The sequence below is a fragment of the Leptonotus elevatus genome, chromosome 7 (genome assembly GCF_054856555.1).
Source record: "Leptonotus elevatus isolate MCC_2025b chromosome 7, RoL_Lele_1.0, whole genome shotgun sequence".
Classification (NCBI taxonomy): Eukaryota; Metazoa; Chordata; class Actinopteri; order Syngnathiformes; family Syngnathidae; genus Leptonotus; species Leptonotus elevatus.
In genome coordinates, this window is record NC_141245.1 from 2,783,799 (window position 1) to 2,799,944 (window position 16,146).

General features: G+C 39.9%; 1 protein-coding gene across 3 annotated transcripts in view; it reads right to left on the reverse strand.

The window, feature by feature from the left end:
- Window positions 1-936: 936 nt before the first annotated feature.
- The window catches only part of msi2b (musashi RNA-binding protein 2b), a 106,222-nt gene continuing 91,012 nt past the window's right edge, over window positions 937-16,146 (reverse strand). For 2 of the 3 annotated variants that reach the window (XM_086081412.1, XM_086081410.1), the window contains 4 exons: window positions 12,626-12,829; window positions 8,297-8,445; window positions 4,752-4,828; window positions 937-3,709 (listed from right to left, as the gene is read on the reverse strand). In XM_086081412.1, coding sequence (XP_085937538.1) covers window positions 4,787-4,828; window positions 8,297-8,445; window positions 12,626-12,829 — 395 coding nt within the window. In that variant the 3' untranslated portion in view covers window positions 937-3,709; window positions 4,752-4,786. Of the gene's footprint in view, window positions 3,710-4,751; window positions 4,829-8,049; window positions 8,071-8,149; window positions 8,201-8,296; window positions 8,446-12,625; window positions 12,830-16,146 lie in introns of those variants that run through there. The other variant, XM_086081411.1, reaches the window with a different exon arrangement.

Sequence of the window (16,146 nt, forward strand, 5' to 3'; positions counted from 1 at the left end):
TAAGTTTTTACTCCATTCTATATTCAAAATTCTAATTTGTATATACTGACATATTCACTATAATTATATACAATGTCACAGCTTCTTCTATGGCGTCAATGGCACAGTGGTTTGAGCATTTGCCTGCCAAACCGGAAGACCTGAGGTCAAACCATGCTTGGACAACTCTTTAGTACAAATGCAATATTGAATACTAATCAATGTCAAATTATTTCACTATTAATACTTTTTAATTTTCCACATAATTTATCTTTCAATTTATTTCATAAGAATTCATCTTAGCATTCAGATTTCAGCATTCCCACGCAATTTCTGCAGAAATTGCACTCAGTCTAGTTTACTTTAAACTTGTCAAATAGTGTAGATTAAAATATTAATCATTAGGTTTCTGTCTTCCAACTTAAAAAAAGACACAAAAATCTTTACTTAATGTCTGCTTGGAGTTTCTATTTTTGAGTGCCTCACCTGCTGGAGAATAAAAGCAAATCCATTCATTTTCCCACCATGTTAAGTATCAACACAACCCTCACACACTGCATTTAAAGGAAATGAGAGGAGCTACTTGAATTGGTGTCGAATCAAGTCAGTCAGGGGCAAAATGATAAAAAAAAATTAAAGCATCGCGCTGCACTTGTTTGCAGGGGTCTGCGAAAATACCAAAACTGAGTCTAGCCTCACACCAGACATGCGCTGGGCAATGAGCATAACCTTCTTATTTTAAATGTGAATGATTCCAGACTTTTATGCATTGTTTTCTCCTGTCTTGCGTTTATTGTGGCATAAGTCTGCCGTACAATTGGTATTTGTGGAAAAACAATCATTGTGAAATCCTGCAAAATAGTAAACAAAAATTCCACAGAATAAAATTTGATATACAGAAAATGATTCGAACATCCATGATACGAGACGTGAGATGTAATCTGTGATATGGCGAGGGACGATTGTACTGTAGTATTATTGATGTTCACATCATTATTTAGGGCCAGAAAATTACAAATCTGGTCTACAAAGAACTCATATACAGAAAATGATCTTTTCCGATTTGAATTGTATGCATGTGTGTTTCACATTCATCACTTTAATGACACACCAATATTTAGTGTTCATATAAATTAGTGTACATATACTGTAGATCAAGTCATACATCATTTGAAACTTGCTGGTTTGAACAATGTTTCTCATTCCATTGCATGTTCATACAGTATTTACAAAAATAACATTTCCTGGTAATTAAAATCTGTATCAATTTGAGTTTACCATTCAATGAAAAGTCTTCACATGATTGAATCTCAGTTGTGTTAAGATTGACCCTACGTGGATACCTAGGTCCCTGCTGCACAGAATGAGCGTTCTCGTAGGGCTGGGCGATAAATCGTTTTTTTAATTAATTCAAGTGTTTTGTTGTGGACGCTAATTTTGATGTTTTCTTCCCCCCTTTCGTTACACCACACCCGTGTAGCTTTAGCTCTGCCAGTCGTGTTCTCACACACTCCATACGGGAGGAACTCAACAGCAAACAAACTCCCGCTAAACAAAAAAACAAACACTTTACTATGTTACTGTGGAAGAGTCATTTACACAAGGAAGCACATATGACAAGAAAGGGGCACAATAAGAGCGATCACCAAAGCGGACAAGTTGCACCTCGCTAAAGATATGGCACCCATGTATACAGTGAGGAAGACTCGATTTCACCACTTGCTGAAAACGGGAGAACCCAGGTATGTGCTACTGCTACCTAGCCAAGTATATTGCTCAAGTTGCCCCACGCCATTTATTTAGGCAGTGGTTAGTTTGCCGTGACTGGCAACTCAAATGCGATATTTTTGCTCTGAACGGCTCCAATATTGGTCAATCGCCGGAGCGAGAAAATCTTTAGCCTGCTGTAAATTGGATATTTTATCCTGATCGCTTATAGGCATTTACAAGCTTATGTGAATAGCACAAATGTGCACGTTTATGTCGCTGCATGGTCGCAACATGTACGCTATCTCATCAAGATGGACTCGCCTTGCAAGCACTTACCGGTATGAAAGACAAGCTTACTTTCACTTGCCGTGTCCGTGACGCTTATCAGCCTCTGCGTCGTCTGCGACATAAAATCCTTATGAAATGTAGTATAGTGGGCTGGTAATGCTGATAACAGCCTATTTTCAGTGACAAAACAAATTGAAAAGTGAAAGGAGATCTATAGAAGGGGTGAACTTGGTGAAGCGGACTAAGATAGCCGATTTATAGCAGGCCAAGACTTTCTTACTCCGCGGATTGGCCAATCAAATAACGCTAAAATGAAATTTGCCAGTCATGGCAAAATAGCCACCTCAATTTACATAACAGTACTTGTACTTGTAAAATCAGCAGACAGTTGGAGGGGGTGACAAGCTCAGACCTGGGTTCCTACATTGAAGCCAAAATGTGATGTTTATTTGTATTATATTGAGGTCCACATGTAGCACTGTTTAGCTTCTAAAACAAAGTTGACAAAAAAAGTTGTACTTTTCTACTTTTTCAACACATAGATTTACATTTTCAGAAGTATTTGATTCAAGGTAGAAGTTTTGCAAATTGATTCCAAGAGAAGAAATATGGTTACTTTTGATAAAATAAAAGCAAAACTTTTTAAGTTCTTGGTTTATGTAAAAAAAAATAAAATATATATATATATATATATATATATATATATATATATATATATATATATAAATCGGGAAAAATTTGTAAATCAAATTTTTTGTTAAAAAATCGGAGATTTTATTTTTATTTTTGTACTTCCTGTTGTCTACTCTTGAGTAAATACCAAGTTCAGCTAAAATGTATGGCTCTTTTTATTACCACCGCACACAATTCAAAGAGCCATCAAATGTACAAGTTATAGTAAAATGTTTTAAAACGTCTTCTAATCAGTGTGCCAACTGCATTTTAATAATATTATTATATTACCCAACTCAACTTTATTTATAGAGCACTTTAAAAACAGCCCTAGCTGCATTCAAAGCCCTGTCCATTAATGGATCTTCACTTCCACTACCTTTTGTTTATGCAGTTTTTTCTTACACCTGTTCTCACAAGACATCTCACATCTTTGAAAGCCGATGACATAAAGAAAAACAAGCAAACAATTTACAATAGAAAACAAATATAAAGTACTTATTACAGTAATCAATAACTATTATTCATTGCAAAAATTTGACAAAAGCAACAGACGTCAAATAATACAATAACAAATCTCTTCCCAAATATATTAGAGTGAGGTCACACTAAATAGTACAGCAAACTGTCATCTTTTTGTCTGAGGTGGGTTTCGTAGTACCTCACATGTGGATTCACCGATTTTTTTTTTGATTTTTTTTGGGTGGGGGCCGGGGCATTTTTCATGGAAAAGGTTTGTGGTTTTATCTACACTTATTCAAGAATTTGGGGGGCATTAAAAACAATGTCCTCCTGGCACGCTGGTTTCCATCTGCTTTCCCCCAAATATGTATAAAATAAATGTTTTTTGTTGTTGTTTTTGCATGTATAATGACAGTAAATCAGATTTCTGTTATTCAGGGGCTCAGTCCCTATCCCCTGCGAGTAACGCGGGTCCACTGTACTGCCACTCTGGTACTGCAGTTTCCCACACTGATGCTGTCGCGGTTAGTGCTGGGTGATATCACCGACACACAGGAGTTTACAAATCCCCGCCTGGTTTCCTTGGTCTGCTCCATGGCTGCCTCCACCACAAAAACAAAAGAAAGTCATTATACAGCAGGTTACGTCTGTCCTCGACATAGTCACTTTGTTGTGCCTTATTACACCCTCAATGGAACTTGTGAAAAAAGCCACAGTCACATGGATTTCCTTCAACAAGACATACAGTACAAGATTGTCCTCCTCTTGTAGTTTTTCATTTTGCCATAAAGTGGGAGTCAAGTAAAAAAAAAAAAATCTTTACAATAGGTGCCCCTACTAGTCTAATCACAGTGCTGATGAACTCATTCACTCTGAGTCATTTTCACTGAAGCAACCCCCTTCGCTCCCAGTTGACTGGATTTGGACTGATTTTGTAAGGCCCACGGAATATTGTGTTCTATTGCCATAACAACATGGAACCAACCAACAGAAAGATTAGAGACTCATCTTTCATCAGGAAAAAAAGTTTATTTCTATCTGTTTCCGTTTTGCAGCATAGCATTAGAATATAGCTAAGTTTCATCATTATTCACAAATCTGTTGAAAACACTGGGGGAACGAGCTTGTTGCAACATGACCCTGGTTGAGCTCTTATACTCTGCTGCCACCTGCTGGCCGTTTTTTGTAATAACTACCATTGCTTGAAGCAACCTCTTCAGGTCAGTGGCTGCATCAAAGCCTTCTGTATCCTCTAGCATAAAAAAACACAAACAACATAAAAACGCATAAATACGTTTTTGGGACCATGACAATATTTAAAATTTAACGTTTAATCAGAATGACATTTTATTGCAAATATTTTTTTTAAACTTGACTTCCATTTCAAGCGGTGTGTTTGTTACCACGGCATACTGTATATCATATGAGTTCACCACATGTACGTTTGTGTCATAAACATCAAGAAACATCAGCCATGCCATGTACACAACAATTGTGACGTGAACCGGGATGATTGCCATGTAGGAACTGAAGCTTGTGCTGTTAGGCCATGTATGATGGAAACAGAAAAACAAGGAACACGAGAGCAATAACCATGTGAATGTGTAAATTGATGCAATATAAAATGAGTAGCTATTCACCTGAAATGAGATGACAAGCAGTCACATGTTGACTTTCAGTGATATCCATTTGTAAAAGCTGTTGCAATCAATGGACCCTGAAATGCACAAACATTATGCATCAGTTTAACAGATACATACACACATTTAATAGGAAACCATTCAATGACTGACCTGCCCTTTTGACATTGGCCTTATTCACCAGCATATGAGTATGGGTATGTTTTATACATAATACTGCAGATAAGGGATGCACCGAAATGAAAATTTTGGGCCGAAACCGAAAACCGGAAATGCTTGGCCGAAAACTGAAACGCCGAAAATCTTTTGTTATCATTGCATTTATTATAATTAATCAAAATTATAACATTATTATAAAATATTTATTTAGCACTGGCATTTTAACAAAGCACAATATAAATCACCACAGACATGGCACATTGTTGGGGGTAACGCGTTTAAAAAGTAATATAATACGTTTAGTCAGTAATGACGTAATATAACGAGTTACTAGTGATGTTCAAATGAAACCGATACCTCGAAGCGAGCGTCGAACATCCTGAATCACACTGTTTCGAAATTGTGCTTCGGAGCTTGTATCATTCTGCAATATCACGTGACGTTTGAAGCTTCATACGCCACAGCGCGTATTGACCACCCGAAACGCTTTGGTGGCTGGTGGTTCGCAAAATCACGAGCTGGAATTTATCCGGTCCCTTAACTCCCCCCGTTAAGTTCAATGGTGGTTGGCCCCCTGTGGGTGGTGAAGTGGTACTGACACTTCTGGTACAGTAGGCATGGTTTTGCTTCTCCCCACCGGGAGATCATAGTGAGAGGGGAAAAACATTTTTGGTTCTTTATTTAAAGCTACTTATATTAAATGTATAATATTAAGGGTCTTATTTAATTAATAATTAATCAATACCAAGCATGCTTGTAACTGTTGCCTCATTATAAATGAGTAGATCTGGTTCTTAAAAAAATAATAATAATTACAGGGAACGACGCATCTTTTCAAAGCTGCAGAATTAGAGAGCGTGAAGAGGCGCATATAATCTTCGATAAATAAATAATTCCATGGCCTGCGTCCTTTGTAACTGTTCACACGTACTCCCGTTTTTAATAAACATCAACATACACACGTCAATCATATTTTACTTATGAAAAACCTTTACTAGTAGCACAGATTTTTGTAAATAATACATGCTTTTTTTTTTTTTTTTTAACTAAAGAGCTCAGTATTGTTCATTCGGTAATGTCATCATCATTGCTCTTTTTTTTATATATTTTTTATATATATATATATATATATATATATATATATATATATATATATTTTTTTTTGTATGTGGGTGAGTATGTGTATGTGCGTGCGTGCGTGCGTGCGTGTATTTGTTAGCTCACCAAAAACCTATTAGAAAAAATCCCATACCGTTCACCTAAACCGAACACCGCCGTCAGGAGACCCGAGGGGACCAAAGAAAACAAAGGAAAGTGAAATCCAGCACCGACCAGACACCACCCACCGGGCCACCCACCAGAATTCTTCCCCAACCCCAGAAACATCTAAATTCCAACAAATCCCCCAAAAAATCAGGGAGACCTCAAGAGACCGAAGGAGAGACTGAGGAAAGGAAGGAAGGACAGACGAAGCCGAGTGAGATCCACAGACACCAGCCTCCACCGATTCAATGACCTGAGGAGGAAGCAGATTGTGTCTGAGTTTCGATAGATGCTGGTGTGGTGGATCTGGCATGCATGAAAATCTCCACCAAAGAGGGGAGCCGTCGACCCCTGCCAGGACAGAGCAAGCGCAACACCTCAGGGCCCCCCAGGCCGCGGCAGCGCCAAAGGACGACCCCCGGGCCCCGCCAGGTCCACCGGCCGGAGAGCAAACCCAGGAGCAGGAACGCCCCCCACCCCAACACGGCCCGCGCCCCCGACCTAACGCAGCAGGACGGGGCACTGCAGGCCCGCCAGGCACCCCACCGGCCCACAACCCCCACGACCCCCCCGCCCCCATCCACCCCCGCCATCCACCCCAACCCAGCCCCAGGTACCCAAGCCCCCAGACACCCCCCACCCCCAGCACCCCCACCACCCCACACCCCAACAAATGATGTAATGACGTCACTGTAAAGCAACTCCAATCGCATGGGCACGACATCGAGTGCCGTACACCCAAAACACGACATAACGTGACACCGCGTTTACTGAAGTACATAATTGGGGATCACCGTATCACATGGATTTACATGTAAATCTGTGCCTTTTCATCTCATATCGCCACAGTAGTGAGACAGGAGAAGGTACTAGAAATGTTTTTGCGAAATGAGGCAACATATGGAGAGTTTGAGACGTCTACTAAAGCTGACGTTACGTCATTGCTTCGTGGAATAAATAAACCGTCTGCCGGGCTGCCTTATATGTCAATATACCGCTTTATGCTTCAAATGGAATTAAATTAACGACAAATATAAATTTGACAATGTTACTTTGCGTTCATATTGCAGATGCATCACATACATATCAGGTTACGTCTGTCCTCGACTCCCCGAGATGGTGCTCTTGGTTTAAATATAAAGGCTAGTGCAAAGGAAATTGATTACATTTCCACTGCATCTTTCAACCAAGAGTGGCATCTAGAGGCGTCAAAAAAAAGTGCTTCATGAAGCTTCATTTTCCTATCACTAATGTTAACCCATTTAGTGATTAAAAAACACACAGGGCAACTGGGCAATAAAAGGTGGGGGGCGCACTAACATTAAACGTGATAAACTAGGAGGCCACAAAATATCATCCTGTGTTTGAGACCCTTGCTATAGACGGAGCAGCGCACGTGCCACTGTTGATGCCACTTGGTATTATACACTTGCCACGTTTTCCAAATGGATTTGAATGACATTCACAAGTCTCAGGAAAACTCCATGCTCTATGGTTTACAGCCAGCCTGTAGCACCCTATAACGTAATCATTTCCTGAAAATGTAAACGCCTGAAAATAAAAAAAATAAATTGCACTTGATCAAAAATGTAATAAAACCCAATAATGTAATAATTGTAATGTAATGTAAAGAAAAATATATATTTTCGGGAAATTGTTACATTACATGCCCTGTTACTATAACAACACTAAAACTCTGATTTAACAGCGAACTTAGGACTCCCAAAAGAGTTATAATCAAGTGGGCGGAGCTTACTTTGATTTACTGTAACTTGCAGAGTTGGTTTAACACAAAATGAATCAACTCTGTCAAATAACTCCAACACTTCGCTCAGACTTCAATGAGTCCCACCTCTTTGGTGGTTGCACACAATTTCCAAGGTCATGCGTCAGGAGCCTGGACAGGAGAATGCATCAAAAGGTGAAAGCTGCGCAAGCCAGGTGCGTTAATTTATGTTTTTGTTTTTTAAACTTACCTGCGAATGGGAGAGTATGGCCCATAGCCATCAAACTGAGACTGAATCACCCTAAGTCGAAATGGTTTTTCGTACATAACAGAAATACACCTGAGCAGTTTGTAATGCCAACAGAGACATTATGTTGATACAAAAGGATACACTTACAGCAATACTGTGGCTAAATCCAGAAACTGGCTGAGGGCTTGTGGCACTGATATAATTGCTGACACCGTTGTCCTGAGTAGCAGTACCATAGAGGTCAGCGACATGACCCGGGCTGCTACTACCAGGGAAGACTCCAGGTCTCGCTACATCTGTTAAAAAAAAGAGACACCAGTTCGATGAACAAAAAGATGACAAAACCCAAATACATCCATGATGAGTCAGATCGTTGCTACTGCCATCATCCCCGACTATTGTTTAACATTCAGCATATCACATTGTCATGTACGTAAATGTGGTGGGTCTCATCTCCAATCACTATGATCACAATCACAGCCAGCCAGCGAATTGTTTCATGAACCTGAGCAGGACCAAGGGGATTGTTATTGACTTTAGGGGAGAACATCCACAACCACTCCCAATGGCCATCGACAGTGAGTGCTGCACAAGGGAGCACCATATTCTCGAGGGTGCACATCTGAGGAGCTACTACTGGACCAGTATTGTGGTTGAAATTTGAGGTTCCACTGTAATTCCACAGAATGATGCAATTAAATTTAAAGTCTGCAGAAGCATGTCACTGCTTACCTTTGACGATAAGAATGACTGGCTTGCAGGTACCACCTTCAGTTTATAGTAAGTGATGTGATATAGAACAATTGCTTGTCATTTTGCATTCTTAATTCAGCGTAACGTAAAATGAAAATTCCAAATCAAAGTGTGAACATTTTTATTGATCGGCTTTCATGACTGAGGACAACCATTTGTTATCACTACCAGGCAGTTTATGAATGTAAGGCAGGAATTGCACAAGTGGCTTGGACACAACAACTCATTTGATCAACACCTGCCATGAAAAATGCCTCTCAACTATCCAACCATCATCTTCCACCGCTTATCCAAGGTCAGGTCGCAGGGGCAGCAGCTTTAGCAGTGAAGCCCAGACTTCCCTCTCCCCAGTCACTTTATCTAGCTCCTCTGGCGGGATTCCAAGGCGCTCCAAGGCAAGTCATAGTCTCTCCAGCGTGTCCTGGGTTGTTCCCCGGGCCTCCTGCCGGTGGGACGTGCCCGGAACACCTCTCCAGGGAAGCGTCCAGGAGGCATCCTAGCAAGATGCCCGAGCCACCTCGGCTAGCTCCTATCAAAGCGGAGGAGCAGCGGCTCGACTATGAGTCCTTCCTGGATGACCGAACTTTTCACCCTATCTCTAAGGGAGAGCCCGGACACCCTGCGGAGGAAACAAATTTTGGCCGCTTGTATCCGGGATCTTGTTCTTTCGGTCCCACAGCTCGTGACCACAGGTGAGGGCAGGAACATAGCTCGACCGGTAAATCGAGAACTTTGCCTTTCGGCTCAGTTCCTTCTTCACCACAACGGACCGATACAGAGTCCGCATCACTGCAGATGCTGCACCGATCCGCCTGTCGATCTCCCGCTCCAACCTACCCTCACTCGTGAACAAGACCCCAAGATACTTGAACTCCTCCACTTGGGGAAAGATGTCACCCCCGACCCGGAGAGGGCACTCCACCCTTTTCAGACTGAGGACCATGGTCTCAGATTTGGAGGTGCTGATCCTCATCCCAACCACTTCACACTCTGCTGCAAACCGCTCCATTGAGAGTTGGAGATGGCAGATTGAAGAAGCCAACAGCACCACATCAACAGCTCGGCTGCGCCTAGAAACTCTGTTCATAAAGGTTATGAACAGAATCGGTGACAAAGGGCAACCTTGGCAGAGTCCAACTCTCACTGAATCTGAGTTACTGCCAACAATGCGGACCAAACTCTGACATCGGTCATACAGGGACCAAAAAGCCCATATTAGGTGGTTCGGTACCCCGTACTCCCGAAGCACCCCCCCCAAAGGACTCCCTGAGGGACACGGTCGAACGCTTTCTCCAAATCCACAAAACACATGTAGACCGGTTGGGCGAACTCCCATGCACCCTTGAGAACCCTGCCAAAGGTGTAGAGCTGGTTCCACGGCTGGGACGAAAACCACACTGCTACTCCTGAATCTGAGATTCGACTTCCCGACGGACCCTCCTCTCCAGCCTCTAGGAAATACTAACTCTTACTGATTACAGTTATTGTTTTGAATGCAATCTACAACTACCAAACATTTTGGCCCTAATTTACCTGTTGCAATTTCAGTAACAAGTATTGCACCAAATGTTATGTGTCCACATTCTGGGATCCTCTAAAATGTGTCAGACTGGGATTTAAAAATCTGCGATCTGTGTTATTTTTAAATCTTTGTTCTGGCTGGGCCATCCAGTCCGAAACACCTATCCTCATATTTTTGGGCTGAATGACGATGCGTTATATAGTGAAATGTTTTCTCAGTGCAAAACTTTTAAAATTTAGTGAAAAAAACATGTACTGCATGTTATAACAAATAATTTTAAGGGCAAAACCAGAGTTCCATATTTGAAAAAGATGTATTAAATGTAAGTTGGAATTTGAATAAAATGAGTCTTTCCACTAACTACAGCGCGATGGAGTACAATATTTTTGTTATTTCCTCCAAACTGCTCAACAGTGCAAACAATAAAAATGAAAACAAAAATAAAGAATGAAGATTACTGCCAAATACCTAAATAAATTGAATAAATACAATTGTTATTTATATTAACTGTTTTAATGAGCAGATGGTACAAATACAAATAGTCCTAACTTTTACAAGATTTCTGTCTTTTAAATTATCTATGCATCAAAAAGAAGTCTAATGATTATTGTTTTTGTTGACTTTTGCATTGTTTAAATTGGATCTAGTTTTGTTTCCTGTTATGTCTAATTTTTCTGCTTCCCTTATTCACATTTTCATCTACACTTGTTCTCATAAGTGCTGCTCTGTGCGTTAACCAATGATCTCTCAGGTCTCATTGTATCATCCGTCTGTTTGTACGTAATTCACTGTTTACTCTCAGTCAATGAGAAATAGTGCATAGAAAAGTGCAGCTACATAGCTGCACTGAGCTTTTAAGACATGTTTGCTTTGCTTGAGGACTGCTTCATCCATCCAAGGATTTGTGCACTAACGCTGCTCAACGTGGTTGGACAAAAAAATTCCCAACGGTAGCTATTAGTGATGGGAAAACGAAGCTTCATGAAGCACTTGTGATATTTTTTGACTCCCCTAGATGGTGCTCTTGGTTTAAATATAAAGGCTAGTGCAAAGGAAACTGATTACATTTCCACTGCATCTTTCAACCAAGAGTGGCATCTAGAGGCGTCAAAAAATATTACAAGTGCTTCATGAAGCTTCATTTTCCCATCACTAGTAGCTATAGTCCTGTACATCGTTATCATTCCAATTCTTGACCCTAAAGTTCTGTTCATCCTCAATACGCCCCAGGCAGTTATAAAGTTATTCTGAGGTGTGCAGAGGGAATGGAAATGGTGACGTGACCGACCAAAACACTTTTAAATAATCTAGGACACAGTTCCACTGACATTCATTCGATGTATGATCATGCTGCAAGAATGAAACATCTTCAAATCCATACCTTTATTCTAAGGGTCAGAATGCTAAAAATCGGTGAGTAACATTGTGAAAATTCTTCTGCATATAGCATACTCATTAAAAAAAATATATATATATTTTTTTTTTAAACCTTGACAAACTTGAAAGGACACAATGTCCTGCATCCCTAAACCTTAACTCATTCAAACCCAAAAACACATAAATACACGTTTTAATACTTTGTCCTCCAATCCCAAAAATGTATTTATACATAGTTTAAAAAAAAAATGTTTTTTTATATGCTAGAACATACAGAAGGCTTTCTGTATGTTCTGGCATACAGCTTCTGATCTTAAGAAACAGATACAAATGTACTTTTTTCTCATGATGAAAGAAGATACTCTAATCTTTCTTTTTGTGGCTTCCATGTTTTTATAGCAATAGAACAAAATATTCTGTGGGATTTTGCAATCTGTCAAAATTCAGTCAGAGCAAAGGGAGTTACTACAGTGAAAATGGCTGGGTGTGAATAAGTTAAAACATTGTCTGTTATTTAATGTCACCAAAAAGTTAATTTGTTTGATTAGATGATCCCATAAATAGAGAGAATATAGTTTATCCCTTTGAAACTGTCCTTTCTTTTAGTTAACAGTGAAAATGAGAAATGACATGTACTATACAGTTAATAAGAAAACAACAGATGGCAATTAAGTGAACATCTCTCATCTCATCAAGGCGGTGCTATCAAATGCATTCAGCATATTACAAACAAATGTCCATTACATTCACAGACTCATGCTTCACCACTTTTACAATTATCCTTGGAATAAATATGGGACGAGTGGACACGTGAATTTACACACCTGGGCTCTTAAAAGGGTCCGGGCTGTGAAGGTGGTGCTGAAGGGCGGTAGGAGAATTGCAAGCCGAGCTGGCATGCTCATTAGGTAGCATCTGAGCTGCCGTGTGTGGCCCGAGGGAACCATAATCAGCGATGGAGTAGGGTGCTCCGCTCCTCATGTCACTACTGGTTCCGGTCAAAGAGCACAACCTGTAATCAGGGAGCCCTAAGAGATGGGAGAAGTGAAACATTTTCCAGCTTGCTGTCTTTGCATGTCGCTGTTGTGATCTCCAGCCAAGACGACCAATCAAAAAGATTGATGATGGATCATGAATACAAGGCTGCTGTTTGAATACAAGGCGTATCAATCAAAAGCATAATTTACACCAGGCATCTTTGAGACCGACTCAGACTAATAAACTTTGCAGCTATGCAAATCACATTGAAAACTTGATACCACATACACATAAACTGTGTGACTAAGCATGAGTACATCAAATAATTACAATGGCATTGGGTTGTGTATAGCACCCCAACGATTGAGAAGACTCTTGTAGAGACTGTAAAAAAGAAATCCTCAACAGAGGCAACAATGATGTTTTTTTTTTTTTTTTTTTTTTTTTTAGAGCTCAGTATTGTTCATTCGGAAATGTCATCATCATTGCTCTTTTTTTTATTTTTTTATATATATATATATATATTTTTATTTTTTTTGTGTGTGTGGGTGAGTATGTGTATGTGCGTGCGTGCGTGCGTGCGTGCGTGTATTTGTTAGCTCACCAGAAAACCTATTAGAAAAAATCTCATACCGTTCACCTAAACCGAACACCAGGAGGCAACAATGATTAAGAGAACAAGCAATCATTATGTCATGCTGTGCTCATAAATCAATTGAAAATGAGCTGAATATTGCCTCATCCATTTTAGATGTTGACACTGACATGGTGATAAGGTAGACAAGATGGACACAAGGAGACCTCATAAGGGTTTCAAGTCCTTATATTTGTCGTCATTTCAAGTTTTAATAGTTTGGGTAATAACAAATAAAACTAATTGATTTTTTATAGGACGTCGCGGTCCACCGTGTTGTTGATTGCAGCTGTTATTTGATCCTTCATGTCATCGATATTTGCTGGAAGTGTTGGAATATCATCTTTGTCTTCATCACCTGGAAGTAATTTTCACTTAAAAAGAGACTTCCCCAAAAACTGGACTGTTAAAATTTGGATCTTAGATCAGTGATAGGCCGATGTCACGTTAAATGTATTTAAAACATAAATTTTGTCATGTGGCTCAGTGGTTAGGGTGTCTGACTTCCGTGGTACCTTGGTTCAAATCCCTGTCATGGCAGTCATTTTTTTAGGAATCAACTTTTAACTGGGACCCAGCTGGGCAACCCAGATGGGACCAACTCACCAGCCCATATCCAACCCACATGGGCCCCACATGGGTGTAGTGACAGGGTTGTAATACCTGACATTCATGTGAAACAGTTGAATTACTTTTTGGGGTTTCCACTCCACACCGTGCTTGTTTGTTTATATAGGAGAAAAAAAAGTTGAACTTTGAATGTAATTCACGAAGGTTGTTGCATCTTAACACTGGAGAACTGTAAAGTAGCCTCAGCAAATCAGTGGCGTGTAATGAGCAAGGTTCAGTGCTTTGTGAGACCCTGTGAGATGCTGAGCATCCAGGAAAATGTTATGCAGCATTAAATCCATGTCATTGACTCATTGTTGCTGAAAGGATAAAGTCAATGTTCCGAATTTAGATGATATGGGAATTTTTTTTGCCATGGTACTTATCTCCTCCTTAAAAGGTTTTTGGGATCAGAGACCGACACAGAGGTGAAACTTTAATAAAGTCGCAGAAGTTGTTCAACAGTGCTATAGTCAAACTACATTTCATATTTTCCATGCAGTTTTAGTGAAAATACATGTGTCTAAAGATGTGGATTTGAACAAATTGACTCAACAGTAACAAATTATCCTATTCAATTCAATTGATTTGACAGCTTGCCTAATGAAAATTATCAACATCCACCAACACTGACTACCTAATGGTGACAGATAACCTTCCACTTTTTCCATACAAATGTTGAACAGCAACCCAGAACATTTTCTACTTAGAGTAGTAACACATAATGTGAACTACTATGAATAACACACGCTTTTGAATAGCAAACTGGTGACAATCATACTCTGCCTGAAATTAATATAATAATAATTTCTCCCGTCAGACGAAGCGCTTGTGAAAGCTAAACTGAATACTGTATAGGTTTGCTGATATTGGAGGATCTATGGCAAGAGCCAAAGTGGTTCACGGCTCGTGTGCACTACACATTACAGCTTGTTGCGTGAGCTAAAACAATCACACTGTCACAATTTGACAGCCGCAGTGATTCTGTCCCGACCAATCGGTTTTGGTCGGTGTGGTATACTCAAAGAATCACCTTGTATTTCTTCTTTTATTCACTCTATGGCAATTTTAGCACAGAGAGTTATTAAACAGTATCCATGTAATTAGGGGTGGGCGATAATCATCGTCATCGATATTATCATCAACTTGGCTTTCACGATGTCCAATTTGACATTATCGAGGTTTAATGCTATCTCTAGATGGGGGGGGGGGGGGGGGGGAACGACTCAATTGATTGGCTGAAAAGTAGGAGGAAGTGATGAAAGTTCTCATTTGGCGAATCAGCGTGCATAGAGGAAGATGAGGAAGTGATAAGTCTTCATTCTGCAAATCAGCGGGCAGGATTCAGTCACGTGACTCAGTGAGGAAGAGAAGTGTTTACAAGTGACAAAATGGAATCGAAGTCTCGTATTAGTGACTAATAAACTTGGCAAGACTTAAGTCCACGTCCCTAGCCTGAAAATTATTTGGGGTTGACAAGACCAAAATAACATCGGAACGTGTGCCGAAAAACGCACTTCTGTTCTAACACGGACCATATGGAGGATTACGTGACTTTGAGACTACAAGTATGACTACCGCTAAAGATAAGATAAGTAAAGCAGCCGAACACAATCAGAAAAGTCTCACTGCATTGTGCTAGCACACACTGTAATTGACAAAGCAAGTAAACATTGGCAATGCCTTACAAACGCCTCACAAACGCCTCACAAAAGCGAGTAAAAGTTGACCCGATGTACCAATCCATATTGGCTTAATATTCAGTTTTTACACGTTTGTACTCCGCATCTTAGCTACATTTGCGACTATATCATCTGTATTATGGTCGCGGCTGCATTTGTTGTCATTACAATATATGCAGGATGCTGGCTCTTTCTTACTATATATATATATATATATATATATATATATACACACACACACACACACACACAAATATATATATATATATATATATATATATATATTCGTGATTCGTTCCATCACCATCTAATCAACATATATAAAAAAACATATATATGTTCCCCCCGCCCCTATTCTGACAACTGTAGTAAAAAGCTTTTGTCGTTTCTGTAGTATTTGGCAGTGGTGTACCAGTACTTAGTGCAGATTAAAATGTGATGA